Source organism: Tauraco erythrolophus, chromosome 10 (assembly GCF_009769465.1).
Source record: "Tauraco erythrolophus isolate bTauEry1 chromosome 10, bTauEry1.pri, whole genome shotgun sequence".
Lineage (NCBI taxonomy): Eukaryota > Metazoa > Chordata > Aves > Musophagiformes > Musophagidae > Tauraco > Tauraco erythrolophus.
In genome coordinates, this window is record NC_141474.1 from 23548721 (window position 1) to 23576312 (window position 27592).

Here is a 27592-nt window from a genome sequence, read left to right on the forward strand (position 1 = left end):
AATGAAAGACCGTAGAAACAAAACCACTTGTCTCCTCCTCTTAAATTCCTAAAGGTAAAGAACTTGTAAATCCAACTGCAAGCATTGACTGTTTACTTAGGATATACTGGCTAAGAAGTTGTTAATATAGTTTTCTTTGATTTTGTATCGAAATTAATAGAAGGATAGAAAAAGCAAATTCTAGGAAGTGAGTGACACTATTACTGCTTTGCTACAGCTTCCTGCAGATAATGGCCCTTTTAAAACTCCTAATGCAGTGTTTTACTTGTTTCTTTCATAAAGGCAATGGGCTTCTCGATGTAAAAAAAAAAAAAAAAAAAAGGTTTGCAGTGCTTTTAAGTCATTTATATACAGTCAGTCTCTTTAAATCATGCCAAAGTGGCAACAAACCTGGATTTTAAGGAAACTTCAGAATTCTGAAAAAGTAATTACAGAGCAGATGTCCCAAGCAGCTGAGGTCTGTTTCCTCAATAAAATGATGAGCAAAAAATTGGAAGAGAGGAGGAGTCTAAAATAATACACATTTCTACTTAATCCTGCCTATCAGCTCCTAAATTCAGGCTTCTCTTTCTCGTGTGACTGCAAACTCGCACTTGGGCAGCAATGAAGCAGCAACAAAGTTGTTTCTGGCCTCCTTCCTTTCTGTAGCACATTTGACAATGTGTGACAGAGTCCTGCATTCAATTTAAGCTGTTTTAATTTTAGCAATCAGCGTTCTGACTGATCTGTTCAAGAATCATTATTCCAAGAAACGAAAAAAAACCAAACCAAATCCCCACATCCAGGAAGGAAATAAGAATGGGAAAGGCATCTCTGGAATTTTTCCTGGAGTTGCTAGGTCTGTGTTAGACAACTGCTATGCTTCTGCTCTGGCTTTTCCAACCAGTCCAACTGCATTGCCATCCAGAAGGGAGTCCATAAAGCGTGTGCTTGGTTGCAGGCCAGCCCATCAGTGCCTAATGGCATTATGGGCAGCGTGGATATACTCAGAAACCGCTGTGGATGAATTACATACATGGATGCCTGTTAATACAGTAAGAACAACCCTAATGTTGTTCTGTGTAATTTATTTCATGAAGTTCACTTATTCATAGGTGAAGCACCAAATTAGCAAAACAAAAGTGGCTGGTAACATTATTAATAATGATCACAGCAGTCTGAAAGATAAATCCCTGTCTGCTGCAGTGCCACTGCTGAATTTATAATACTTTGAATGGGGCTTTCTAATACTTGGAGTTTTAAACACTGGCCTCTGAAATGTGATTTGATGCAACTCAATGAAAACACTTAATAGCTTTTAAGATGCAGTCACTTGGAATAGGAGGCTGTATTTCCTCGTGGTGGACCAGTGTGTTGCATCTCTCCAGTATGTGGCAGCATGATGGCTTCACAATGCCAAGACAGTTGGAAGTTTTAAATTAATGTGTGGTTAATTTCTGTACTGTCATCATCCTTTTCAAACCTTTAATTCATATGCCAGCTTTATCACCAGTAATAGTGGGGAAATGCTTGACTGAAGGAAATGTGCATCTAAGATTATGACTGGTGCTGTTGGGTGATTTCAGCACTTTGCAAATCGTGTTGTCAGCCTCGTTTTTACAGTTGAAGCACTGAGAATGTGGGAAGCTGCTGTTGTGCTGGTGGGCTTGTTCTCCCAGTTTACAGTTCATCTCCTGCTTTTCTACCTTCATCTCACTTTTAATTATCTGAGGTCATATTATAACAACAGCTGAATTGCATGTTTTGTGTGACTCTAGAGCACAGTTCCTAATTTGCACAATAAACATGCCTTTGAGGCTTCTGGCCAGTTACAAATACAATGTTGTTCTTTCCATAACCATGGTTAAATCGTGGATCTGGAGATGCGCTTGTGTATGAAAGTGAAGGTTTCCAAGCAGCCCTGTTAACACGCACTTTCTGCATATGATCAACAGAACTGCAGGTTTTTTGAAACTTGGAAATGGTCTGTCGTGAGGACATTGTAGATGTAATCGTACAAATTAAAGTAAGATTGAATAGTTTAAATTATGTAGAAGAATTAACAAAAGCTATATTCAGCTGCATAACTTTAAAAAAAGGGGGGAGAGGAGAAGAAAAGGCGATTATAAGATTATGAATGATATTCTCAAGATGCTAAAACCCAAATGCATACTTTTACTTGGTTTTCAATAAGATGGTGATGGTAATGGGACTAAGTATTGTACAGAGTATGATGCAGAATTCAAAGAGACCTTGCAAGAATCAACACACAGTATCTTTTTTTTCTTTCTTCCTTTTTTTGTTTTCTTTTAAGAGGAGCTCTTTGGTGTGTGAGGTCTCACAGGGGATGTATAAAACAGAAAACACTTTACTGCTTTTAAGAAGGGGGTAACTATGATCCAAGGTATACATGGGGGCAAGAGAGAAAAGGGACAGAGATGGAATGGAAGCCTTTTCAGGTAAAGGATCATGTTAGCATACAAACAAGTATACGTTGTCTTTGTTAGCATACAAACAAGGATATAATTGACAACAAATAACTTTTAAAACCACAATCTATTTTCCAGCTGATGTTTCCATGACCATCAATTTGGAACAGTTTTCCAGTAAGAGAAGTGTGGCTGAAACTCAAACCTATGTTAAGACGGTGCACGATCCATTTACCAAAGCAGCTGTGCGGTGCAGCCCTTGTGATGCCAAGGGACAGGACTTGGCTTCGGAGAGCCCTTCCAGCCCCCTGTGCCTGCATGTTTTGGCTGCCTTGTGTCGCATTTGCTCTGACGGGCTCCTGTGCTTGGTTGCTGCTGCTGCTCAGTGTTTCTATTCCAAATTCCTCTTTGATAACAATGACAGGTAGCAACCAGTTTGATACCCTGTTGGTGTAACTAATTCCAACTCAGCAAATGGGCAACCCCCCTTTGATAAACATTTATTCTTGGAGAACACAAGCGGAGTTGGCAGGCAGCTGCCTTCAAGTCAGTCTTTAAACCCAACATGAAAATCAAAGATTGGTGATAGGCAGGGGATTATTCCTGCATGGCTAATTCTTAAGCAAGATCCATTTGCCTATATACAGGTATGCTGTCCTCACCATTAACAGAGCTGAGGGACTAATAAATTTCACTTGAGGCAGGCATAATTGGACAGGCTCTTTTTGCTCATCTGCCTGCTCTTCCTAGGCTGTGTTACGATTTAGCGATGTGCTGACTTGCAGGAGGTAAGAAAGGCTGCCATTCTTTGAAGCTTCGGATTCGTGTACAGATTTGTGTTTCACCCCGGTGTACGTCCTTCATGAAATATACTGGGATGTCAGATCCCCGAGGTGGAAACAGCGCCTTCTTTCTCACACGTATCAAAGCTGAGGAGCACAGTTAGCTCGCACTGAGGTAGCTTGTCATCCTCTTTGCTGGTATGGATTTTAGTTCAGCAAATCGAGTGTGAAGCCAGGAACCTTGGGACTCGGTCAGCAGAGCGCGGATGGGCGAGGGAGACTTACACACAGCACTCTAAAAGACAAATCTGGTTTCTATTATAAATATATCCTGTGTAGTCTCCACTAAGAGCTTAAAAGCAAGCTGAACCTTGCAGGTTTGACATCTGTGTGCATGGTGCATGTCCCTTAAGCTTGTAGCATGTGATAGTTTTGTCTAGCTGTGAGAATGAAAATAAGTGATGCAGGCAAACGCTAAGTACAGCAAATCTCTGTAAGCAGCATACTTGTTTACAGCTCTCTCATGGCACCTGCAGCCTTCCATGCGTTTGTAATTCTCGGATGTGGGAATAAACGGCTTTCCAGGCTGCAGAAGTCAGCGTGAGGGCTGGTATCGCCAGTTCTGGGTTCTCCCTTGATGGGCTTATCCTGGTGCGTGGATGGTGAGGAGTCAACAGTGCTCACAATTCCTGGCTACCCTCTGCAGTGGTGTGACTCTTGCATGAAATTGAGACTTGCGGCTGATGTGAGGAGAGATGTGGAAGAAGCAGCTGGAGGTCTGGGTTGAGGGACAATCCAGAACTATTTCTGAGTAGGTCACAGCTCAAATACAAAGAACATATTCGAGTCAAGATGCATGAAAAGAGCTATGGGATGCTTTTAATTGTTCAAAGACATTCCCAGTGTTTGTACTGAGCTCCTGCTTAACGCCAGCTTGGTAAACAGTACACTTTAGGTGCCGTGCCAGCCTGTGTGGCTCATGACTCTGTGTGATCTGGTCAGTAACGTCTTTGCTGCTGAAGGGTACCCAGCCTGAAAGCCTATGTCGGGGATGCCTGTTTCTCTGGTTTTTGTCATGTGCTGTAACTCTTTGTCACCACTTTCTGTTGGATTTTGGTCTGCACATGTCCCAACAGTTGCTGCAGGAGTTGCTGTCACAGCAAGATCAGTGACTTGCAGCTGAGGTCAGTGCATGTGTGGTGGGCAACGAACATGTCCTCCAGTGTGTATTATACTTTTGGTGCTTTTAACTAGAGAAGTTTCTTTCTGGGTAGCAGCAGTGTTTCTGTCTTTGTGAGAATAAAATACACTGTCTCAAATACCACCTCCTTGGTGGAATATATGTGCTGCCTTGCCAAGATACCTACTGCAGTGGTGATGTTAACTGGTTTTCCCTTTTCCCGGAGATACAGATATTGTCAGAGGTGCTGAAGAAAGAGATAATTCATGACATAGAAGAAATATCTCCTTTAGACAGATTCAGTCCCTTCAGATTCATGCACCGCCGTGCAGCAGGGTAACTGGTGCTGGATTTCCCAGCAGCTCCCTCATGCACGGGGCACCCGCGGGGTCCCCCCAGTGCAGTGGATCTTGTGCGCAGCCTTTCCTCTTCAACCCATGCTCCAGCCTGGTTGCAAGTCCCAGGCCAGCTCTGGAAATTCAAATTCAGTACCGCGCACTCCCAGTGCATTATATTCTGGGCTTCAGGATAGACCTGGTGGCCGCAGCAACTTTTCACAGCGTGGCAAACGGTACCTTCTCCACAGGGACTGCAGCTTTCAGCCTTTCTTGCAACTCTATGCATAATCAGGTGAAATCAAAGTAAAAGTTGGTGCAGGTAAAAGGCCACAAAAAATCAAATCTGAAACCATGCCTGGTAGCTGGAGATTTAAGGAGTTCAGTTTGGAAACAGAGGCTGACCTGATCATCTACACAGAGAAAAGTTATTACAGTGGAAAGAGCTTTTCATTTTATCTATTAAATTCATAACACAGCAAGGAATGGATGCTAGAAAAATTAAATCAAGAATGCAGCAACCATGAAGGTGATTAATTTTGATGCCTTTCTAGAAGTCAGCTCTCACTGAACCAGAAAGCCCTGGGTGGAGGAGGGGACTGGGCACCTCCTGGGATGAAGTGCCTGCCCTGCCCTGTGCATGGAGCGGGGCCAGATGGCAGCAACTGTCAAACTGCAAACCCCTGACATGTGTCAGTCATTCTCTTTACTATGGGCTTCAGACACCCGATACCCATCCTGGATGGAGTCAGATGTTTTCCACATACATACAGAGCCATTTTGGGAAAACTTGGGGACAGTTTGTGGAGAGGAGACAGCAGCTCCGGGAGCTTCACTGGCTCCACCACCAGTGGCACCAAGGTCAGCATGCAGTTGGATGCCGCACACCGTGGCCTTGGCATTCCCTTCTGGTGCTTGTCTTTTCTACTGCGGAGGGTTGGAATTGCTCAGCAGCCCTCGGCCAGTGCCGTCCTGCTGCCAGGCAGAGGTCGTAGCTCTGGTGTCTTTCTTCTCTGAAAGGGTTGTCAGCCACTGGAATAGGCTGCCCAGGGAGGTGGTTGAGTCCCCATCCCTGGATGTGCTTAAGAATAGGGTGGATGATCTACTTGAGGATATGGTTTAATGGGGATTAGGGATGGTTGGACTCGATGATCTCTAAGGTCTTTTCCAACCTAGAAATCTATGAAATCTATGAATCTATGAAACTCTGCTCAAATGGCTTTTGAGCTGCGTGTGACTCTGTACCTTTGTTTAGCCACTGCTAAAATAGATTGTTACGGGGAAAAAACACTGCCTGGTGTCTCCCAGAAGCGTTGAACCTCTGCATCCAGGCTTGTCAAGGAGTATGACTTGGAGGAAGACTTTTAGTGGGGAAATATTCTTGTTTCTTTGGGAATCTCAAGTAACATTGAGCAAACCTAAGTAACAGGTTTTTCTTTTTTTTTTAGACTTGAGAGCATTTTGCTTGGGTGCCTAGCTACCTGCTAAAATTTTTCACACTCTAGTAAACATTTAAACGTGGAAATTATTTTTCTTGGTTCTGTGCAGACCGTACTACAGATGCTGCGTGATAAAAAGGTTGATACAAACCGGGGCGGGGGGAATGTGGAATCTCTGGTGTAACAGAAATGCCAGAGTGCACTCGTTATCGTTAAGCATAAAGTTTTCCTCCTCACCAGGTAGATGAGGCAGAAACTTGGTTCATTACTAGGAGGACAGAACAACGTACAGTAGCATTAAAATGAAATGCAGATCCCTTATGAGAACCTGGGATACCTTTGCTTTAGTAACGGATATTGTGAAGAGGTCGCTTACTCTGGCTCCTGATTCTATTAAAATCATTGTACTATGCTCTCTGTTTACAAAATAAGGTTTACACTCACTTTTAATTCTTAAAAGCGGAGGAAAAACCTGAGCTTGGCAAAGCCTTTTGGACTGCTAAATCAAGGACTAGCTACTTGCAAAGAGGGATTAAAACCTTTTAATCCTTTTGTGTAAAAGAATATGGTGTTTAATGTGGTAGGCATGCTGGCAAAATTAATTTTCATGTTTTTTCAAGCAAAAGATTTCAGTTCTGTCTTTGCTTCCTGGTCCTGCATATCTTATGGGCTCTTTACACTTTATTAACTTTGAAGTTTTGAAGAAATTTGCAAATAACAAAATGCAGATTTGGAAGGAAACGTAAGTTCTTAGGAGCAGGCACAGCTGCTAACATCCTGCCTCAGGCTGTGTCGTGATGACCAATTTCAGAGCCCCGTAGCTGGTGTTATTATTCTCTTGTCCGTTGTATGTATTCTGTGCAAGAGAGAGGAGCCCTGAATTCAGGTACTGAATTCTGTGTATGATTAAATGGATGTTCTATATGTATGCATTTGAAAGCCCGTAAGTGAACGTTGTGTAAGTGGTGATAATTGGAGGCAGTCTCCTTGCAATCCTTTCTCAAGCTAAATAAGGTCTAAGGCCAAAGGCCCAAATGTTTAATTGTATTAAACATAGAGGCTGAAAAATTTATTAACTCAGAAAGCGTGTATTACCAAGTTAATTGGAAGTGCCTTTAAGCTATTACCAGGTGGAAATTTGACTTTAGGTTTCAATTTTAAATTAAAGCAAAGCAGAAAACCGTTCTGTGAGGCTGCTGGAAGGTCTGCAGTTAGAGCAGTGCTCCTCTGCTCTCCTGCCTTTTTCTATTCTGCATAATACTTAGTATAAACACTGAGGAGTTAGAATCAAAAGTAAACCTATATGTGGGGGTCTGGCTTTTCCCCAGGATATGTGGCAAGCTGCACACACAGGCTGCAGATGCTCTGAGGAAACATAAAAGCAGAGGAGGGGAAATGAAGACTACCTCAGATTCTAGAAGGATGTTTTTCTGGGCTGTTTTCTACTTTGTTTTTAATCAGTATTCTCCAGTCCTGTGCAGGACTGCTTTGTACTTTTTGGCATATTTTTCTTTTTCAAGTTACGTGTTATTTCGGTTATTGGAAGCAATTGTAAGAATGGTGTCAGAGTAGAGAGGTCGATTTTTATTCCCCTCCCCCCCCCCCTTCCTGGCACACAAAAAACTTTTAAAAACCCCTGGACTAGAGTCGATCACAGCACAGGGATTAGTCAGAGCTAGGGATTTTCTTACTAAGATGTAAAGCAGCTCACATTGATAGCCAGCCAGGCACTTTGAGAAAGACATTGCAATTACAACAGCCTTGAAAAATAACGGAGAAAATTTGCCACCCTGTGTGCAAAATCTGTAGGCACCCTGCAGCTATGATATGAAGAGAAACCACCTCCCCGTTGCGTTAAGGTCTAAGTTGCCTGCCTAAAACTCTCTCCACAAATGGATCAGCACCCAAAACGTTCAGCACCACTGACTGTGGATGCACAGCATCCTTGTGTGATGGTTGACTGAGACAGTTTTGTTTCAGTATCGTGTCAGTTAATTTTAGGTGTTTGAACTCTTTCAACAATTTTCATGATTCATAAAGAGAATTAGAAACTTACTGAAGTGCAATACTATGATGACAGGCTATTGCTGCAGTTTATTGATATCCAGTAACTGTGGCCTTAACACCTGAGTGAACTGACAGCTTTTAGCCTGTATTTCTGTGGAATGAGCAGGTTTCTCCAAGCAGCAGCATTCAGCAGTGGATGCCCAGCTTCTACTGGTGCAGGGCTGGTTTATGTGTAGCTGTCCAAATACTGACCAGAAATACACAAGACACATCAGGTTTTAAGATGTTTCTCTAACAAGAAATTTTAAGATATTCGATTTTGACTTAAATACTATTTGATGCTTTCTATCAGGTTTAATAATTATAAATCCTGTATTAGCAAAAGGGAAAAGAGGTCTTGAAAACGCCATTCTGAAGATTCCCACCTGTGTGTCTGCAGACACCTTGGTCCTATCCAAGGCTTTGCCTTTAGACTGGGCTTATGGTAAGGAAAGAGCCTTTAGAAATTGTGAGCAGCATCTGTTTGCTGAGACAGTGAAGAAGCAGGAATCAAAGATTATAAGAGTTTCTGAGCTTGAGTCATTATAAATACTGATAAAATTCTACATTTGACCTAGCATGTTCTCTTGCATTCTCCTCAATTAAACTTTCTACATATAAACAAGGCACAGTGAGTCTTTCTTGCTGAAATGAGTACCTTGCATCTTAGTTCACCATATTTCCCGGTAGTGTTTAGGGAAAATCACAGCCTCTGCTGGATGACTGCTTTTATTATTTTTGTAATGTAATTTTTCTACTGAAAGTTACAGAGGTCATTGAACATGTTAAAAGACCTACTTCTTAAGCTATTTGTATATTAATCATTCACTTTGTTTGGTTTCATTTTGTACGAACTCAGAAGGTATCTATGAGTAACTTTATGGAAGTCAGGAGATGAAGGTGAGGAGAAATGCATCTTGCTTTGAGAATAATGTTTGTAGATTTGATTATCACGGACAACCGTACTTGAAGCTGGAAAACTCAACCACTAAAATTGGATTGAAATAGCAGAATCATTTGTCCTAGCCGTTGGGAATCTCTTAAGCATTAAAACCTAATGACAATAAGATGATAAAATAAGAGAGGAGGATGCGCAGGTAACATTAGGTAACCTGTAATTCAGAGCAATCTGACGAATGTGTTGAATTTGGAATGCCATTTTCTGTGATTGGGATGCTGTTAAGTGTTTTTTTAAAATGGATGGTAGAAAGGGTTATGATCCATTCACTGGATAAAATGAAAATTGTGTATGTATCCAAGCATGCAACACCTCACTATATATATTTGCATTTATTTAATAAGTACTTTGCACCAAGCAATAAAGGACAAAAGTTTCAGTTACAAAGTGCTGTCATTTTAGTGAAATAAAACCGAAATAGGAGGAAATAAGGAATGAATTAGCATGGTGATCACTGAGACCCACTGATGCTATAGTAAGCTATTGTTAAAGAAATGTTATTGCAAACTCAGACAGACTCTTCCTACTTGTATAATTTATGAGAATTAGAAGTGCAAGTTTGAAAAATTGTATTTTGCCAAATTATATTCCTAATGGTCACAAAGGGACAGGAACCATGTTTAAACGATGGTGGGTATATTGAAAGGAAAACATAAGGATATTAACCATAAGGATAGCTGGAGAGCCTGTCAACTTGCCTCCTGCCCTGTGGCAGATGCTTAGGAGAGAAATCATCGAGTAGGTTTCGCCAGAGTATCCTTCCAGCAGGCATCCATCCATGCAGATATCACTCATCCATGATCATAGAGGAAACAGAGAAATACCCTTGCTGTGTGTATAAGAACGGGCCACCTCTGTCTTCTAGACCACTTTGTTTCCACTTCAAAGTCAGTTGTGAATATGAGAAAGTCTGTGTCGTTCTTGGTTTGTTCCCCGTGTTATAACAACTGAGCCACATCATCATTTTTCACGTATGCTTCCTGAGAGTAGCCATGTGAGAACAGCGGGCAGGTTTTACAGTGGAAGCTAAGGCACAGTTGTGCTTTGCCATATGTGACAGAGAAGGTTAAAGACAGGGATTTAAACCTGAATTTCACAATTTCCAGGCTCAAGAACTGTTCCCATTATGATCTTTTCCTGCTTGTGTCAATAACTTCTTTTAATTCGTTTAGCCCAGGCACCTAAATAAGGTTACCCACGTATGCCTATTGTATGTGCTTATCTAGTTCATCTCATATCACAACTGTAATTTTTTCCTTCACAAAGGAAACTACTTTCAGTCTTAATTTAGCCCAAGTCATAAAAGCTTTCAGATAAAAATACAAGCTCCCTTCTCCTACAACACCAGTCTTATTTTTGGCTGCCCTTCTGTTCCATTTAGAACAGTGGGCACTTGTAGCATGAGGACAGAGATATTTTTCTCTAAAATCACTCGCGGCAGGTGAGTGTTCATAGAACACTTAATTGCAGACATGTGTTTAATAATTCATTTTTCTCAAACCTGTGTGTGACTCTTTGGAAAAATAGCATCCACAAGAACAGGAGGAGCAGTATGATAGCTAGTTTCTGAATTAAAATTTTTGGATGAGGTATATTTTGATGTGGGTGCTAAATGCTGAAAGAGCATCAGAATTCATTTTAATTTTCCCATTTATTTTAAGAAACCATCTAATGATGTGTCTTTGAAATAAAACAAGTTAATATTTGGGTGTATGAAGCATGTTTATGTTGGCATATATTATGTTTCACACACTTGTAATTTCGTAAGAGCCAAAAAATTTCAAGGAACCATCTTTTATGTGACTGATGTGTGCTTAATGTGTAGCAAAATACAAGGATCTTTGCTAAATACCCATGACCCAGCATCATTTTTCAAGGCTCTGGCTGCTCTTCAAGTCAGGTAATGCAGACCATATGTTACTTCTCAAAGGCCATGGTTCACATAGAAGACACCTTGCCAAGTTGGAGGGAAGGTACAACTCTGTGCCTCGGCCTCGGAGGAAATCTGGCAAAAAGAGACTTTTCTCCCTATGAAGGTCCTTTGGGTTCACTGAAAAGCTTCACAGCCTAAAAACACCACATGTGATGAAGTGACTCAGAACTGCCCTGGTAAAGAAAGGAAAACCTGAAAAAGAGAACTGAAGTGTTACTACTCTGCTACAGATGTTTGGTAGGGCAAATTTTAAAATAGCTGCTGAGATGGTTTTCTGATTTACAACAATTGTTTCACAACAAGCAAATTCTCTGGAGTAGCAGGAAACAACAGTGTTTTTATGTACGAAACATGAATGAGAGAGATGGATGTTCATGGTTGGCTGTCTCGCTCTGAGTTGCCCTGCAGGAAAGCTGTCAGTGGCTCTCCAGTAGACCAGAAGTTCTGCCTTTGAGGGCTTCAGGTTCCCCTCCCAAACTCATCACATTTGCTTTTTCTGGGGAGGGCAGACAACTACTTTACTGATTAGTGCATACCTAACTTGTCTGCTTATGCTTCTCTCTCTGGCTTTCTGCACCCGTGTTCTTGTAGACCTCTTAAAATGTAATTTGAGGGAGCATTTCTTTTGAAGGCATCACACACCCTAGCTCAGCCCAGGACTCTGCAGGAGTTTAATGCTGTTTTCCAGCGTTATGAAGTAGACTTGTGCGTGCCTAAATCTCTGCTAGCATCTCTTCCATATCATGAGACCCTTCTTGTGATGCACTTTATAGGATTATCCAGGAATCTGTGCTTGCTCAGCAAGTGACTGTTTCAACACTATCAACTGTGAAAGGAAAGTCCTTTTCTTCTGAAATGTTTTGGGTTTTTGTTTTGTTGTTCGTTTGTTGTTTTGTGTTGTGTGTTTTTTTTTTTTTAAAAAAAAAAAAGGTTTCTCAATGGAGAGCATGTCTGAGCAAGTTGTTATTTTTCAGCCTCCAGCCAAATAAGATGAAACCTGTTTCTTCCTCTTGTAAGAAAATACTCTATTTTTCACGATCTTCCTCTTCAGAACTGTGTTGTTCCCATAAGCTCTCTGTAATAATTTAGTTTTGAGCAAAGACCAAATGGAAAATTTCAGCCAAGAAGGTGAAAGTTTTCCAATTCTCCTGCCTGAAGCTTATGAGTGAATGGAAATGATGATAGCAGTAATTTGCACTCCCAGTGTAGTAGGAACTTGATTATGAAGTGAAGAGCAAGAATTAGTTTAGAGGGTAAGGACTGAATGTGCTCCAGAGATCTGACACTAAGCAGAGAGACCAGGGAGAGAGAGGATGGAGTTGTTTGGACTTGAAGTTATCAAATGACAAATACACCAGTCTGGTTGTTGTTACTTCACGTGATGGAGTAAGCAAAGGTGGGTGTGATGGGCACCCAGCCATGCGGCACCTTTCCCTGCTGTCACCCAAGACTTGCTCAGGAGGTTATCTCTCAAGCTGGTATTTCACAAACTCGTCTTAAGGAATATGATCCTTAAGTCATCAGGGAAAAGACAGAATTTCGCTGCAAAACTCATTTCAGTTCCCTATGTTTATTTGTAGTTTGTTCGAACAATGAACGGTTAACTTGAAGCTCGGCATGTACATAAGCTTACGTGGAGATTGGTAACTTTGAATTTAAGAGAGGAAAAAGAGAACGACTGTGTTGCTGGTTAAATACTGTATGTTCAGTACATCCTTATTTTTTCCTGGTTGTGTTTCTAAGGCTACCCTGAGTGCAAACACTCAAAACAGGTTAAAAAAGACTGCTTGGACACCACCTGGCACTATCCCTACTGGTTGTTAGTGCTGCCCTTTGAAGGTAACTAGTGACATGTCTCATGGAAGCCTCCTCCTGGCAGTCGATTACAGAGATGTTGGTTGAAGGGGAGGTGCAGAAGTAGTCTAGTCCACTTAACATGCATTTTCCACAGACACCAAGATTTCCCTGAATGGTCTATCGCACTTCTGTTAGCTCTCACTGAGATAAGTTTTGGGATTTGCTGTAACTGTTACCAATCAGTATAAAAATATTTATACCCATGTCTGACTATTGTTCTGGGTCCAGGACTCAGGTTTTTAGGTTTGTTTAATTAGTACTTTCCTTCCATTTCAAAATTTTAGGGTATACAAACGTTTAAAGTGCCTTTGTAGAAATTCCTTTTCCCAGAGTGTGTGAGAATTCAGTTTAATATGCAAGTATACTTTTGTGACCAGTCTCAGAGGATTTAGATGGTTTCCAGAAATCAGTTAAATGTGCAGGGGAAAAAGATTCATTACAACAATGTAAATTCCAGCTGAACAAGGCAGCAGGTTTTTTAGGTTTTACTGCCTGTGAACATTCAGTTTCTTTTTTGTTCTGGTTTTTAATAGTATTGATTTTTTTTTTTTAAGGTGTACAAAAGTAAAGTAAGTCCTAGTGTACGAGCTGAGGAATAGCTGTACAGTGAGAGAGATAATTGCATTGTATTCTTCAAGGGCAAAAGTTTTTTGGATTCTGTTGGATTTGTCATTTGAAAAATTTACACTATTTTACTAAGATCACAGAGTAAATAACAGAAAACTAAAAGAACAAATCAACTGCTGAAATGCAATACAAGATATCAGCTCAGCACACTGCACAGCAAAGCAGTCAATCACACTGCAATCACTAGCAGCCTGAACAGTAAATTAACATTTCACTGAGATAGATGAGAGGTGAATAAACACAGATATATGTAAATATAAACTAAGTAGAAATAGACGTGATTATAGGTGAGTAAATATGTGAAATCAGCATCAGTTAAGCAAGCACACTTAATAATTGCTTGCTCCTCATGTCAGGACAATGTGCCAAAGACTGTAGACAGCAGCCATCGTGTCACAAAAGGCATTTTCTGGGTTTTGAGCTATTTTCTTTGTGTAGTCCTCAGGGCTCTCTTCTCTAGGGATGGCAAAATCCAGTACACCTGTGTGTGATGAATTTCTGTGGTCATGTCTGTGATCTTCCTTCAGAATGTTGTTGAGGACAGGGCATATGTATTCAGATCTGCGTGGCCAGTGCTGACCTTGGTGGATCCACTGTCTGCAAAGGCCTTTTGAAAACAAAGCCGAGCAAGCAGCAGTAGTAGGGAATCCAGGCCTGCAGAATGGTGTCTCAGCTGTGACCTCCAGACCACCTGGTTTGGGGTTGGTGTATCCCTGGTGCCTGTGGTCCATGCGGGCAGTTGGTGGGCTCCCTAGCACAGGACTGCAGGATTTGAGGTCTGCTGTCCTGCTGTCTCAGGAGCAGCATGCCATCAGCCCCTCTCTGCTGAGTATGTCCTCAGCTGTTGGTTGCTTCTCCATGTGATGCCAACTGATCTGACCATGTCCTTCACTCTGAAGCCATGATGGGCTGATCTTGGTAGGTGGCCAGATTCCCACATACGTCCCTGCTTAGGGATGGTAAGCAGTTAGCATGGGCTAAGCCAGAACAGGAGCCTGGGATTAAGGAGAGTCCTGCAGTTTCAGCAGGTCCTCAGTGATTGCTGTTCAAGGGCACAGCTGTACTCCACAGCCTCGGGTGGCAGGTGCCAGTTTGCAGCCGCTGAGGGGAGGTACAGCCGCCATCGTCCACTGTCCCCACCGGCTCACCCCCATGCCCTGATCCACGGTGTTCCTTAACCCTGCTTGGAAAAGAAGAAAAAAAATAAAAGCAGCTTTCTGCCAGGTATGGAGCCTGAATCTGCTCTGCAGAGGCTCTGGTGACCCTGGAGCTGCTTGCAGGGGCTCGGGTACTGGTGACTGGAGGGGAGACGAGAGGGACGAGGGCAGAGCAAGGACCCTGCCCTCTGCAGTGCCTGCACGCTGCCCAGCTGGCTCAGCCGTAACTTCCATCCACACCTTTAGCATTTTAATCTCTTACAGATTAGGAAAATGCATTTAAAGATTGTCTTCTTTTTGGGTCACTGAGTCTGTATCCCACCTAGATTGGAGAAACTCAGCCCTCAGTTCTTCAAAAGCTTAGTGTTTAAACCACCTGGGCTTACAGATGTTGTCCCCCTCTCCCTCAAGGACACGCTCGTGGACGTGTCCGGAATGTGAAGGTGCAGAACCACCGCCAGCTCCTTTGGGGACATTGGTTCAGTGCCTTGGGGTTGAACAGGTTCCTCCTCTCACCCCTTTCTACATCCCAGCAGCTCTCTGCCCCATTTATAGGTCAGGTTCATCTTTGAGGTGGTTGATCAGAATTGTATTTGAAATGTGACCTGTGTGCTGAATGACATCATGGGTGGACTCTGTTAAATCCCTCTGTGGAGTTAAATGTTTTAGTGCTTTATAGGGATACGAGATCATCAAACACTTCTCACTTGGACAAAGCAGTGTTTCAAAATGACCCTCAGATCACGTATGGCAAAATTCTCTTGAACAGTGAGTGCAGAAGAAAAATAGAAACGTTCAACCTGAATGCCTAGTTTTATCCATCCAAGTCTGTCATGTAAATTCAGAAGACACAACTGTATTTTCATGAAACTTCTTTTATTGATTATTAAAATGTTATGTGATATACTTTTTTCAATTTTGCTGAGTCTTTCAGGACTGAATGTCACTTTGGTTTCTTTGCTGACTTTCACTTTCAGTGATTAGTTTCTTACCAAGCGTAGGCCAGTCTGTGCAGGTTTCTAAATACGTATAGACCGTAGGATTCTTACGTCAATTCACATCTAAAATGCAATTAAAGCTTGTTATTTGTATACTTAAAATTGTGTCTGTTAATTTCAATGAATGTCTTAACGGCTTTCAGGAAAACTAATATCAATGTATGCTACATTTTGTAGGTTTGGTGTGTCAGCTGTTCTGTAATTTCTGGTGCTGTGACCATGTTATAAACCTGCAAAAATCCATTTATTAAAAAAATAAACCGTAAAAATGGTTCCAAATTGTCATATACCTGAATGAATGCCCAGGTGGCCGGGGGTAGCCCTCTATTGCCCTCATTTACAGGCAAGCCAGATGGACTTTATTCATTTCAGAAAAAAAAGGTACTCAAGCAGAAACTGTGCTTGTCATGTTGCAGTCTGCACTGAATTTGTGCAGCCGAGGCCATTCAACCTGGATTTGTAGTAGGAGCACCAATTATCTTATAATTTGGATTAACGTGACACATTCCTTGCTTGTCTGATGTTGTGTCCTCATGAAGGTGATGTGGTTATTTTTCCAGGCAAGCCAACGTTCATGAAAGCTCCTGAAGATCAGATTGGGATTTCTGGAGGAGTGGCCTCTTTTGTGTGTCAGGCAACAGGAGAGCCCAAACCTCGTATCACATGGATGAAGAAGGGGAAGAAAGTCAGTTCTCAGCGGTTTGAGGTAATTACAAAAAAAAAAAAAATTAAAATTTGGTAATCGATCTAATGCTTGCAGATCTTAATTCTACAATAATCATCATTACAACCTGGGTATCTCTGCATCACTACAATAGAGTCTAGAGCTTTAGCGTAAAGTTAATTTTCCTTCCCTGCAGCAATACAATCCGTAGAGCAGGCAGGTGTTGTCCTTTGAACATGATGCTGGAAGCACGCACATAGGAAGGAGACCCTTTTTCAAATGGGAGACTGAGGCTTACACTGAATTGAGGGGCATATAAGAGTTGGATCTAGAAATAATTTTCTGGTTTTGTTGTGAAAATTGGTAAGGTACGTCATTGGTCTGCTATCCCTGGTGAAATTCAAAAGGGGGATGCCGAAATGCTATTGGAAGGCTTTCTAAGTGAGGGCTACTGCCATTCCTCCCGCAAATGCACTTGGAAGGGGAATAGTGAAGTCATGTTGAGGGGTAATTTGGCTTCCCAGTGAACTAAAATCTGAGTGAAAGGGAGAGGGAAGAGCAGGTATCAGAAATGCTTTTGAAAAAGAGTCCAATGTGGTTCATGTTTTAAATAGCAAAAACATTTTCACTGACTTTCTCTACCTTTTTCTCTACTTTCCTTTTTTGGGCTTGTTTTTTTTTTTTTCTCTAAAACTGCCCTTGGAAATGTGACCCTTCTACCATTCTGCTGCCTTTCCTCTAATCCCCTGTCTTTGATGTTTTTGCTTTTCCGACTGGAGCACAAGATGACTTTGCTGCCTAGAATGGATTGATTCAAGTCACCAATTTTAATCATGATTTTGTATGTGAGCAGAAAACCTTGATTAAAGTAATCAATTTTAATCTTGTTTTACATTGTTATTTTTCCCTAATAAAGGTTAAGTTTCGTTGTATAGTAACCATTTAAACATTCTGATTTATAAGTAAATAAAACCTAATAGTGAATTTGGTACTTATTGTGGCTGACCAGAGGGCTATGCCGTATTATATGCATTTATACAGCAATTTCATACCTTTATTCACATCAGTTTTGATATATAGTTGAGGTATTTTTATTGTGTTACGAGATAGTGAATACTATTTTTCTAGATAACTATTAATTTTGCCTCATTACTAAGCTAGCTTTTATTTGGAGGAAAATTGGAATTCAGTTGAAATTAAAAAAAAAACATAAGCAAATCAGATGTATACAGATGCTGAATTATTACACAAAACAGGTATCCATTGTTAGCAAATTAACAGCATTTCTGGTCTCAGTGTCTGTCAGGTCCTTAGTAATTTAGCTCTCTTCCTCTCACGCAGAGCATTTGTTCAAAGGATAGTAAGGGCAAAAGAGCTTTTCTGTTGTTTCATCTCTTAGTTTTTTTTAGTCCTTATCACTGAAGTGAATTAATCTGTGTGTCTCATTTTGTCTTGTTTTAAAATTTGCCAGTAGCCTTATCCTGTGTAAAGGTCATAGAAAGTTTAGTATTTTGTCACAGTTTCATATTTAATTTAAAAAAAAAAACCTAATTCCTTAAAACGTACTATGGTGATGTTCACATTTCTCTGTCCTGTCTGCTGCTGCTTGATCCCCGATTAGGGAATTTTGCAAGCTGTTCCTATTACTTAGAACAGAAGGGCTATTCCTTCCAGTGTAAGGAATAACGGATTTTCAGTGGTCCTGGTTACCTTTTGATTTCTTCCGGTTTCTCCTGCCACTGCAGAGTCTTGAGCTGCACGTTATTTTTCTCCTTCCTGTTTTCACTTGTTTGGTCTTTATGCTGTAAGAAGCACTTCTGAACAGGGCTCTTGAAAATAGGATAGAGGTTTTGCATGGGAGTAATGCAGGTCTTGGGCTGACGTACATGGGTCTGGAACAAAGTATAGCTTAGTCTCTTCATCTGGCCCAGCAGTTCCCAAGTGACAGGAAGGGGGCTTGTGCCTTTCCCTCATGCTGTCACCATCTGCAGTGGAGTTAATATTTCCAACTTTTGCTGTGCTCAGTAATAGGACAAGGATGAGTTGACATTAAGAGTGGCCTGAGGCTGTGCCTTTATAGCCTTGCCATTAAGGAATAGCTTATACTGATCCAGCTGCAAACTAACAAATTCCTCTTTCTTCCAAGTAGAAGTTAGAGTAATGCACGTTACAGCTTAGCAGGATGGATGGAAAGGCAATGATTTATTAAGGAATTAATTTATTATGCCGGGGAAGGAATCGTAATTACATCATTGTTGATTATGCCATAGTTGCAAAGTACCCAATGCTGAAGGACGTTAAAAACCCTCGCTTTCTGCTGGAGTTAGCATGCACTGTAGGTGCTCAAGGTTTTATTCTAGTCTTGTTACTATCTTCCTCGTAATCCCACAGGAGTATATCATTCTGCTTTTCCATCAAGGTCAAAGTTGGCACTAAATTGCTATCAGTGTGATTAGTAAAACCATTAGTGCAAATATGGCTCAGATGTTTTAAATCATCAGATCCACATCTTTATTACCAGGTTGATAATTTGTCAGCCTTAATTGATTCATAAAGAACCTCGTTGGATCTTCATTTGTTCTGGTCTCCTCAGAGGACAAATACGTTCTTGACTCTGAAATTTTTGCATTTCTGGTCTTGGAACACTTGACTAATTGCATGATAAAATATATCTTGTTTTGTTTCGGTTTTTGGTTTTTAATCCCGGGATTGTTTTGGCTTTCCATTTTTTGTTGTAGAAGATACCAGTAAAGAAGTGTTTTCTTTTTATTGTTAAAGGTTATTGAGTTTGATGATGGATCAGGATCAGTTCTGCGGATACAGCCCCTGCGTGTTCATCGAGATGAAGCTATCTATGAGTGCACAGCAACCAATAGTGTTGGGGAGATAAACACGAGTGCCAAATTAACGGTGTTAGAAGGTAAGTAGGAAGTTTTTTCGTGCCTTAGGTGGCAGAAGACATGGGTTTGTTACTTGCATGTTGGTGTGGTGCTTTCAAATGACATGGTGATATTCTAGCTTGGTTTGGAAAAGCTGTGCTCTGCCTGTATCTTTTGCTGTAATTTCTCCCAGTGATAAAACCTAGTATTTTTGAGACAGTCATGACAGGATTGCAGATTCTAATCTTTAAAGTGTTTTAGTTGTCTGATTGAGGTGTGTCATTTATAGCTTGGAGGGCTAGCTATAGAGACATTTGTATACTTTTCTCATCTGTTTGCTTTGATATAATACCTGTCTTCAGGATTTCTAAGAATTGTATCTGACAGTCAGAAACTTAATCTATGTTGCTGCACCTTCTGGATTAAATCAGTTCTTGAGTAGGTTTTCAGGTTTCTCTTCAGATTTTGAGTTTGATGTGGAATTTAGCTGGGTTTACTTTGCACTGTAGTCACAACTTGTTGTTCTGTTTCTCCCGTTAAAGAATAGATTTTGATCTTTGTCTGCTATATGAGCAGGTTTTATTTTGCTTGCTATGTCGTTTCTTCTAAATGAAATGTTGTGTGGAAGAACGGTGTATTAGATATAAAAAAGCTTGTAATCAGTTGATTTTTTAAAAAATATTTGTCAGAATTATTGTCTTCTTTTAAGGAAATGTGAGTTTTTTTTCAGCATATTAATGTGTTGCATTATTTGTTTATATATAGGATTTTGTAAATGTACTGAGATGTTACAAATCCAGGACGCTTGCCTGAATGAATTTATTTCTTTTTTCACTTGCGTTTACTAAGACAAGCAGGAAAAGGCTTGGGCAAATTGCTTGGTGTATATGGATTGATGTAGAAGCTTTTGAGTAGTGAAAAAACTAGACTGGGAAGCGTTTGCTGTTGTATGATTTTTGAACCAGAGGAGACTGGTGAGTGTGCCAGCCATTCATGACAAGTTACCTATTGTCCCTTGTTCTCCTATCCCCATTTGTAGCATAGAGGTAATCATATTTTCCTCTTTTCTCTGTGACAAAGAATACATTAAACGACTGTAATGTGCTCAGACACTGCAGTGATGGGAATCACAGAAATCATTCAATACTTGATGTGATTGTGTGTCTTGTTTCTGGAGGTGGGGCATCTTAAAAGATCGGCTTGCTCTTCAGGAGTAGTATTATTAAGAATAGGATAACAGGTGCTACAGAGTTGAAAATTATTGGGGGAGAAATCAAATCCTTTTTGTTACTTCTTGCCTTTGCAGCCATGTATGTGAGCGCGTAAAGCTCAGTGGAGCTCTTTCAGCAGTTTACGTGCAGATCTGCGTTTAAACGCTTCTTGCAACTGGATTTTTGTGATACTAAATACTTGAATACCCAACTGTTCCAAGCACATTCCTGTTTCCTTTGGTTGCAGTTGCCTTTATGTATCTTAGATATGCATGCACATGCACACGCACACTAATAATTTATTTGCTCTGTGCTAAATGTTCAAAGGCCCACAGAGACATGCGTTGCATAAAGGAGCACAACAGTATTTCTTAGCTCCGTGGTGCTCCTGCTGATTTCCTGAAGAGGTAAAACTTGCAGACCACCACATAAGTAGGGAATGTTAGGAAACACCAGAGACAGGAAAAGACATGTGAGCACACAATTTAAGAGCCACAGAAGCAAAAGTCACTACCAGTCAGGCACAGAGCCTGCTTTTCTGTTTGGAAACTTCCTTTAATTGGGAGTAATGCTAGTTTAACTTGATCCCATAAGGTCAAAAATGATCTGCAGGCTGGGGGCTGTGGTTTCCTCTCTAACTGAAGAGTATTGTCCCCATGCTGGGCACTTTCATAATGGGCAAAATTAAAAAACATTTGTTATGTAACAGATTTTATGTACTCATGCTTATAGAGTTGTGAGCTTGATTACAGAAGATGAAGAGCTACATGTGCCTCTTATGTTGGCTTAACTGACAAAGATGATGAGTTCTGTTATGAGGTATCTGTAAGAAAAAAACGTTTTTATTTCTCTTTTTTGAGACTTTCTGTGGACAGGTCTTTATTTTTTTCAGTCATGCTATCTTATTTTTCCGTGGTGTCCGCCTTAAGATTATGCCTTTTCTGCATTTTGGGAACGTGATTTTTTTTTTTTATTATTAATATTCTTTTTTTTGCTTACGTGTTGGCGAAGTGGATATTGCAGCTCAGTGCCCTGGTTATGATTGTATTTAGTTTCAATGGCCTCCAAAAATAGTATAATTGTCCCACCTCTCTGTTAATGCCATTACTTTCCTAACATAAATTTTGTAGAGGTATTTGAAAGTGACACCTTTCATGTGGAACCCTTGATAACCTCAAGACTGTCAACTAGGATTGGATTTTCTCTCTGCTTCTGGGGTTAAAATAATTTCTGTAATTGCTCTCAGGTGGCAGTTTGAATGATGCAGACATTCTGCACTTCCTTTCAAGAATTTGACTAATGCAGTGGTCCCTGGTGCGTGACAAAGCTCTATCATAGACGTCCTCATGGTTACATGCTGCTAAATACACAGCATGTATTGATTTTTACATTAAAAATCCTTTATAACAATAAGTTTTAAGGCTTCTTCACAATTTTCTCTTTAGAACATAGGCCTTAACATTAAATCCAGAAGTCACAGTCAGGGTTTAGCAGGCTGCTATTAGATGTCTTTGTAGCTAACTAATCTGGAGCTTTATTTTATTTAGATTTCTGCAATGTTTTACAGATCAGAGGCAGATAATCCCTTCTAATTGCCAACTTATTCCATTCTGAATGTTAAGAGAAAAGCGTTGAGTCCAGTCTCCTGGAGGAATCGGGAATTCTCGCCTAAGTGAATCTTTTTTAACAGTTCGGTTCCCTACTACCCTTTCATTCTCTGCTCCCATGTCTCTCATTTTTTCCCTTCTAACTGCAAATCCTGTTGTGACCAAACTACATAGACTTAGTGTAGCTGGAAATTATTTCTCCTGTTGATAGTAGGAGAAATAAACGTGCATATACCTTCTCTTCTCATTTCTCCTGGGTAGCTGATAAGCTGAATTATGTATGAGTCATATTGAACATTTCTATCTTTTTTCCAATTATGACCTGAAGCAGCACAGAAGTACGTTCCTGCCTGCCTGGCAGAGGAGGAAAGCAGTGCGGGGGGGAGGGCTAGAATCAATAAGCTGACACACATTCCCAAGAAAAGCCTCAGGGACAGTTAGTGGCACTAACAAATTAATAAATATATTATTCAGTGGTAATGTTGAGAATTACAGAGCTTTTTAAATAGGGAGATTATCTGAAACATGAGTAGGAAGGATGCCAGCATGGAAGAATGTGGCAGCAGGTTGATTGCAGGAATGTCTACGTGGTGTCCTTCCACAAGACTCCTTGTACATTCAACATTGTGGCTGTATTAGGAAAAGTGATGATAAGAGTGTGTGTCTTTAGTTGCCTATACACCAAAGTATACCTTCAGTCTCTGGTTTCCAGCAATCTCCACCCAACAGGAAGACAGGGAAAAGCAGTGCAAAGAAAAAATCTTCAAGGGTCAGGGTGGAGTATATCAATTCTTTGGGAAAGGAAGGATGCTCAAATACGAAGTATATTATTGGTCCCTTCTCCCAGGACTTTCCAACTTGGGCATTTGGTTACAGGTTTAGTTTTCCAGAATTGGGAAACTGTTTAATTGTAACTAATCCTTTAATGCTCTGCAAGCAGTCTTTTTTCACTTCCCTGTAACCCAGAGCATACAGTCATATCCAAGTGACACCGATCGTATACAGGTTTCATTTCCCTTTGTTTTTAAGTAGGTTAAATGAAAATGAAATTACCATCTCCAGTTTTCATTTCCAGCACAGATCTGTGCGACTCCCCTATGCCCCTGTCCCAGACTCCTAATCCTGTGGTGTGTAGTTATCTGCCTGGAGAGTGCTGCCAGGCTCTGCAGGAGAGCAGCTCCTGGTAAAGAGCACAGACAGAAGAGCCAGGAAAGGGCTGCTTGCACACTGGGTTTCAGTCTCAAGGTAACCCGGCAAGTTAAATTTTACTGGCTGGCTTTGTGCCGACGGAAGTCAGGGAAGTTTTGGTGTGTTTCAGTGGGGCCCTAGAAAGTGCCTGAGTGCAGCAGTTGTCCCGGGGTGGGAAGCACCTCCACCTTATTGTAATTTGCTGTTTACTGAACCATGTCATGAGCTTAATTTCTTTCACCATCTGCCAGCTGCATTCTAGTTCCTGGGGTTACCCTGTTTGAAATGCTGTAAATGATAAACATTTGACTGTTACAAATTATTTCTGCGGAGAGCTAGATCTCGGAAGGCCTGAAACAATATGCCCTTTTTGTAAACACTCTTCTAAAAGTGGTTTTGTCATTGGAATAGTAAACAGAGGTTAGCTATGTTTAATCCTTGTTTATCTTCTGGTTAGTTACAAAAGGATCAGTCGGATCATTGTACTTTGGCTCGTGTTTGTCTTTGTTGCTTTTGCATCTTTTTGCAAAGAAGAATTTCTAGCAATGTGTTATAAGATTGAAACAATTATAAAAGGGAAATTGAATCCATTTGCATGAGCTCATTCTGATTGTATAAATGAATTAAGGCTCCCTGTACCCTGCTGCTCCTGGGGTTGGTAGTATTCTCTTCATGTCTCTGGTCAGGAAAGGACAGATCTTTCCTCTACATGTTTCATGTTCATGAACAGTTCCAGCCTCATTTGGTCTCTCCCTGGGAAGAAAGGCAGCTGTGATGGCAGAGATCCTCCTCCTCTTCTTTGCTCTCTACACAACCAATCCAAATAGTACTTTCTTTCACTATGAGGCAGGCAGTTGATGGACCTCTGTAACTATTCCATTTCCAAGAGCTGCAGCACAATGAGCCTCCACATGCTCCACTGCTTAGAGCAACATCCTAAAATAGAGTGATGCACAGAGAAATGAAGAAGTCTGAGTGTGTTTGCTTTGCATTGGATCATGGCTTGTTAAAAAGGGAAACATTAGGCCGATTACTGGTGGTGGCCTCATTGAGAAGTTTAGGTTGTCACCTAGAAGAATGTAAATCCCAGCTCATGTGGACTTAGCTATTCAGATATAAACAGTGTTCACAAGGGAAGAAGGTATCGTGCTGCTCAACAGCAGGTTACCTAGTGTTGTTCTGGTAAGTCAATTTAGGAGCTCTATCATCATGCTAAGAACTCTAGTCGTTTCTCAGGTACTGAACAGTGGTTCAGAAGAATCCTGAAAGTTCAAGGGGAAAGCGGTGGTGGTCTCTTGGTCCCGTAGCATATGGAAGATTGAGCAGAGTTGGTGAGCTGTTTCAATTAGACCAAGAACATTTACAGACTATTTTACTTGTATCACCTTTACATCTCATGCTGTCAAGGCATGCCTAGGCTGCCGCAGTGTCTGAAGAACTGTTTCAGCTATTTAATTTTTGATATCTGTAGAGCACCTATCGTCTCAATGCAAGTGTGAAACTCCTGGTTCTATTAATTTTGTTTATTTACTTTCGAAGACTGGATTTAATAAGAACTTCAGTCTTACTCTTAATTTTTTATAATATTTAACAAGAAAGACTTTCTTGGCTGTGGATGAGAGACAAAGAAGTAATTTTCTCAGTTGAAGAAAAGTTTTAAGTGTTTTTGGTCTCTCCTCCAAACAGCAGAGTCAGCAGATCCTTAGAATGTATCAGACCCAAATGCCATGATTTCCATTTCTTATCTCTGTTTAAATGATTAACTAATGGCACATAACCCTATAACGTTCTGTGATAGCAAGTTCCATCGGAAGACTGCCATGCACGAAGGTTAACATCCAGGTTCATTCCACAAGTTTATGAAGCAAGAAATACAACCTTTGAAAAGTTTTATATGAAATATCACTTAGTTAATGCCAAGCTGAACCCTTTGGAGCTGCGCACTCCCATAAAACCTTGTGTCTGAAAAGGTACTGACCTCTTAATCTTGCAAACGTATTCTTTTACAGCAAGTGGCTGTTTCTGCGTATTGCCTCTCAAATGAGGTCCTATTGAGATTACATCTGTAACAGGATGGGATGTTGTCACGTTCTTATCAGCAAGCTGATGGCATCAATGATGTTGCAACACCCAAAAGCAGCACCTGTGATTCAGGAAGGACTTCCCAGATAAAAACAAGTGAGCTTTAAGTGTCAAACAAATGAGAAGGAAGTATATTCTATAGAATTCTACAAAAGCTCTATGGCAGGTTTCATATTGCCGAGTACTAGGTAGCTTGAGGTTGTAAGTGTGCAGTTATATCCTGTAAAAAGACTTCTCAGGGCTCCTTTTCTCACTCGATTTATTCCAAGTTTATTCAGCAGTTCATAAGCACTGACTTTGGTACTGGAAATCACATTCAGCTAAGAATTTTTGTCATCAGTAACAGTTGTCTCCTTTCTACTTGCTCCATTCCTGAAATCTCTCGTGAAGATATTTGGAAATGTGGATGCTCATTCAGAGCCTTGTGGCAACCTACTGGTAGCTTCTGTCTGTTACAAAAATTGATAATTGAGCCCTGGGCATTATTTTCTGTCCTTGGGCTTAGAGTGAAGAGACAGGTTGCTTCTCAACTCTGTGCTATCTTACAGCTTCCTGAGAGACTCATGGAAAGTGTCAGGCTGGCCTCCTACTGCTGCTCTCCTATCAAAACGTGCAGCCTATTGCAATAGGTAAATGAGGCAGAAACAGATTAGTTTAACTCTCTGGCAGAGATGCGCTCACGCAGGCAGGTTCCTGTCTTGTTGGGGAGGCGTCCCTGTGGGTTGCCGTCTCCCAGCTGAGTCCAGGGATGGCCAGATGACTGCTTCTGCATCTCTGTTCCAGTTTGAAATCAGACAGGTTAGATTAAATCGTCTGTGGTTTCAGCTAATCTGTCTTGACTTTCCATTGGAACAGATCATCAGTCCCAGCTGGGAGGCAGCAACCACCAACACTGCCTTTCCTGTCACTGCAGAAAGGCTGGCATTCCCATGTGTCCTGACCCCCATGGCCGCAACAATGTCTGAAAGCTTAGACAGGGCTGGGATTTTGATGGTGTCCGTAGGCAGTAAAGCAGGGCGGAAGCCTTGGCTCAAACCTGGGCTCAAAGGAGTGGTAGTCTAAAAAGGGCAGGAGAGTGGAGCAGCAAAGTGAAGGCTGCCAAGGAGGAAATGAGTGTCCCATAAACTTTTTGAACAAGATACTACAGAGGAAGAAAAGGCAAGAATAACATAGGTATAATGTAACAGATGATAAATTCTGAAGTAAATACATTTGTTGGGAAAATGCAGGCTTTTAGGTTGAGGTATATGCTAGCTGGTGGCCTAATCTGTACCAGAAAGTGGCCAAGTAAGCCTCCCCTTGCAGTAAAATCTCCACAGCATTTCATAGATGATCTGCCAGTCTTCTTTACGATTCTACTGATCTTAGTGGTCCTATTCTGCACCTGTTCCTGTTTGATTTCAGTTTTTTTTTTAACACACCCAACTAAAGATGTGTACACAAGGAGTCTTGCAAGTGCCTTTTCAAAAGCACTGATCGATCCATGGATTTTGGAGAAACACCATCATATGTATGCTGGGATCATAGTTGCTTTTTTCATTCAGTTAGTCACTGGCTAGCATAGCTTCTCTATATTTCTCTAATGTGCTTGCATTTGTCTTCTCTCCTCTTGTTTCCATGCAATATGTGCCAGGTTTAGAGCAAAAATTCTTAGTATTTCTTATGTTTGTTCTTATTATCCATCATTAAGGTGATTTGGCTCTTCTTGCTAGATTTTTTTTTTTGACTGTCCTCTTTATTTACAGCATCTCCACAATGCTGTCAATTTAATACCCACCTTTTATGCAGAGGTTGTTAATGCATCTAGTCATTTCAAAACTGATCTTTGAGGAACTTGTTGATGAAGACCATTGTCGCACTACTAATAAAAACAATAGTGAAAAGGGAGTGGAGTTGATGAGGTGTCAGTGAGCCCTGATTCGGCTCTAAAAATGTTTATCTGGTAATAACTAGGCTGAGGCTGGTTCTAGTGACTCTTAGATAATAAATTGAGTTTGGAGGACTGGCAGTCAGAAGAAAATACTTTTATTAATGAATTGTGTATACACGGATCTAGAAGTCTTTCAGAGAAGAGAAAAAAGACATGAAAACCCACAATTATGATTTAATCAGTTTCTTATTCTAAAAGGCACTTTAATGGAAACGTATTTAATTCATCTGGAACAGGCAAGCAAGAACTTGGTTCGTTTAGATAATTTGAGTAGCTGTAAACCTTGTCAGAATTAAAAATCACATTTCTTG

At 40.8% G+C, this 27592-nt stretch overlaps 1 protein-coding gene across 1 annotated transcript in view; it reads left to right on the top strand.

Annotated features, from left to right (window-relative positions):
• Positions 1-27592, top strand: part of PTPRF (protein tyrosine phosphatase receptor type F) — a 254792-nt gene that overhangs the window by 36436 nt on the left and 190764 nt on the right. Inside the window, 2 exon segments of the mRNA XM_086617772.1 lie at positions 16281-16426; positions 19163-19304. Coding sequence (XP_086473898.1) covers positions 16281-16426; positions 19163-19304 — 288 coding nt within the window.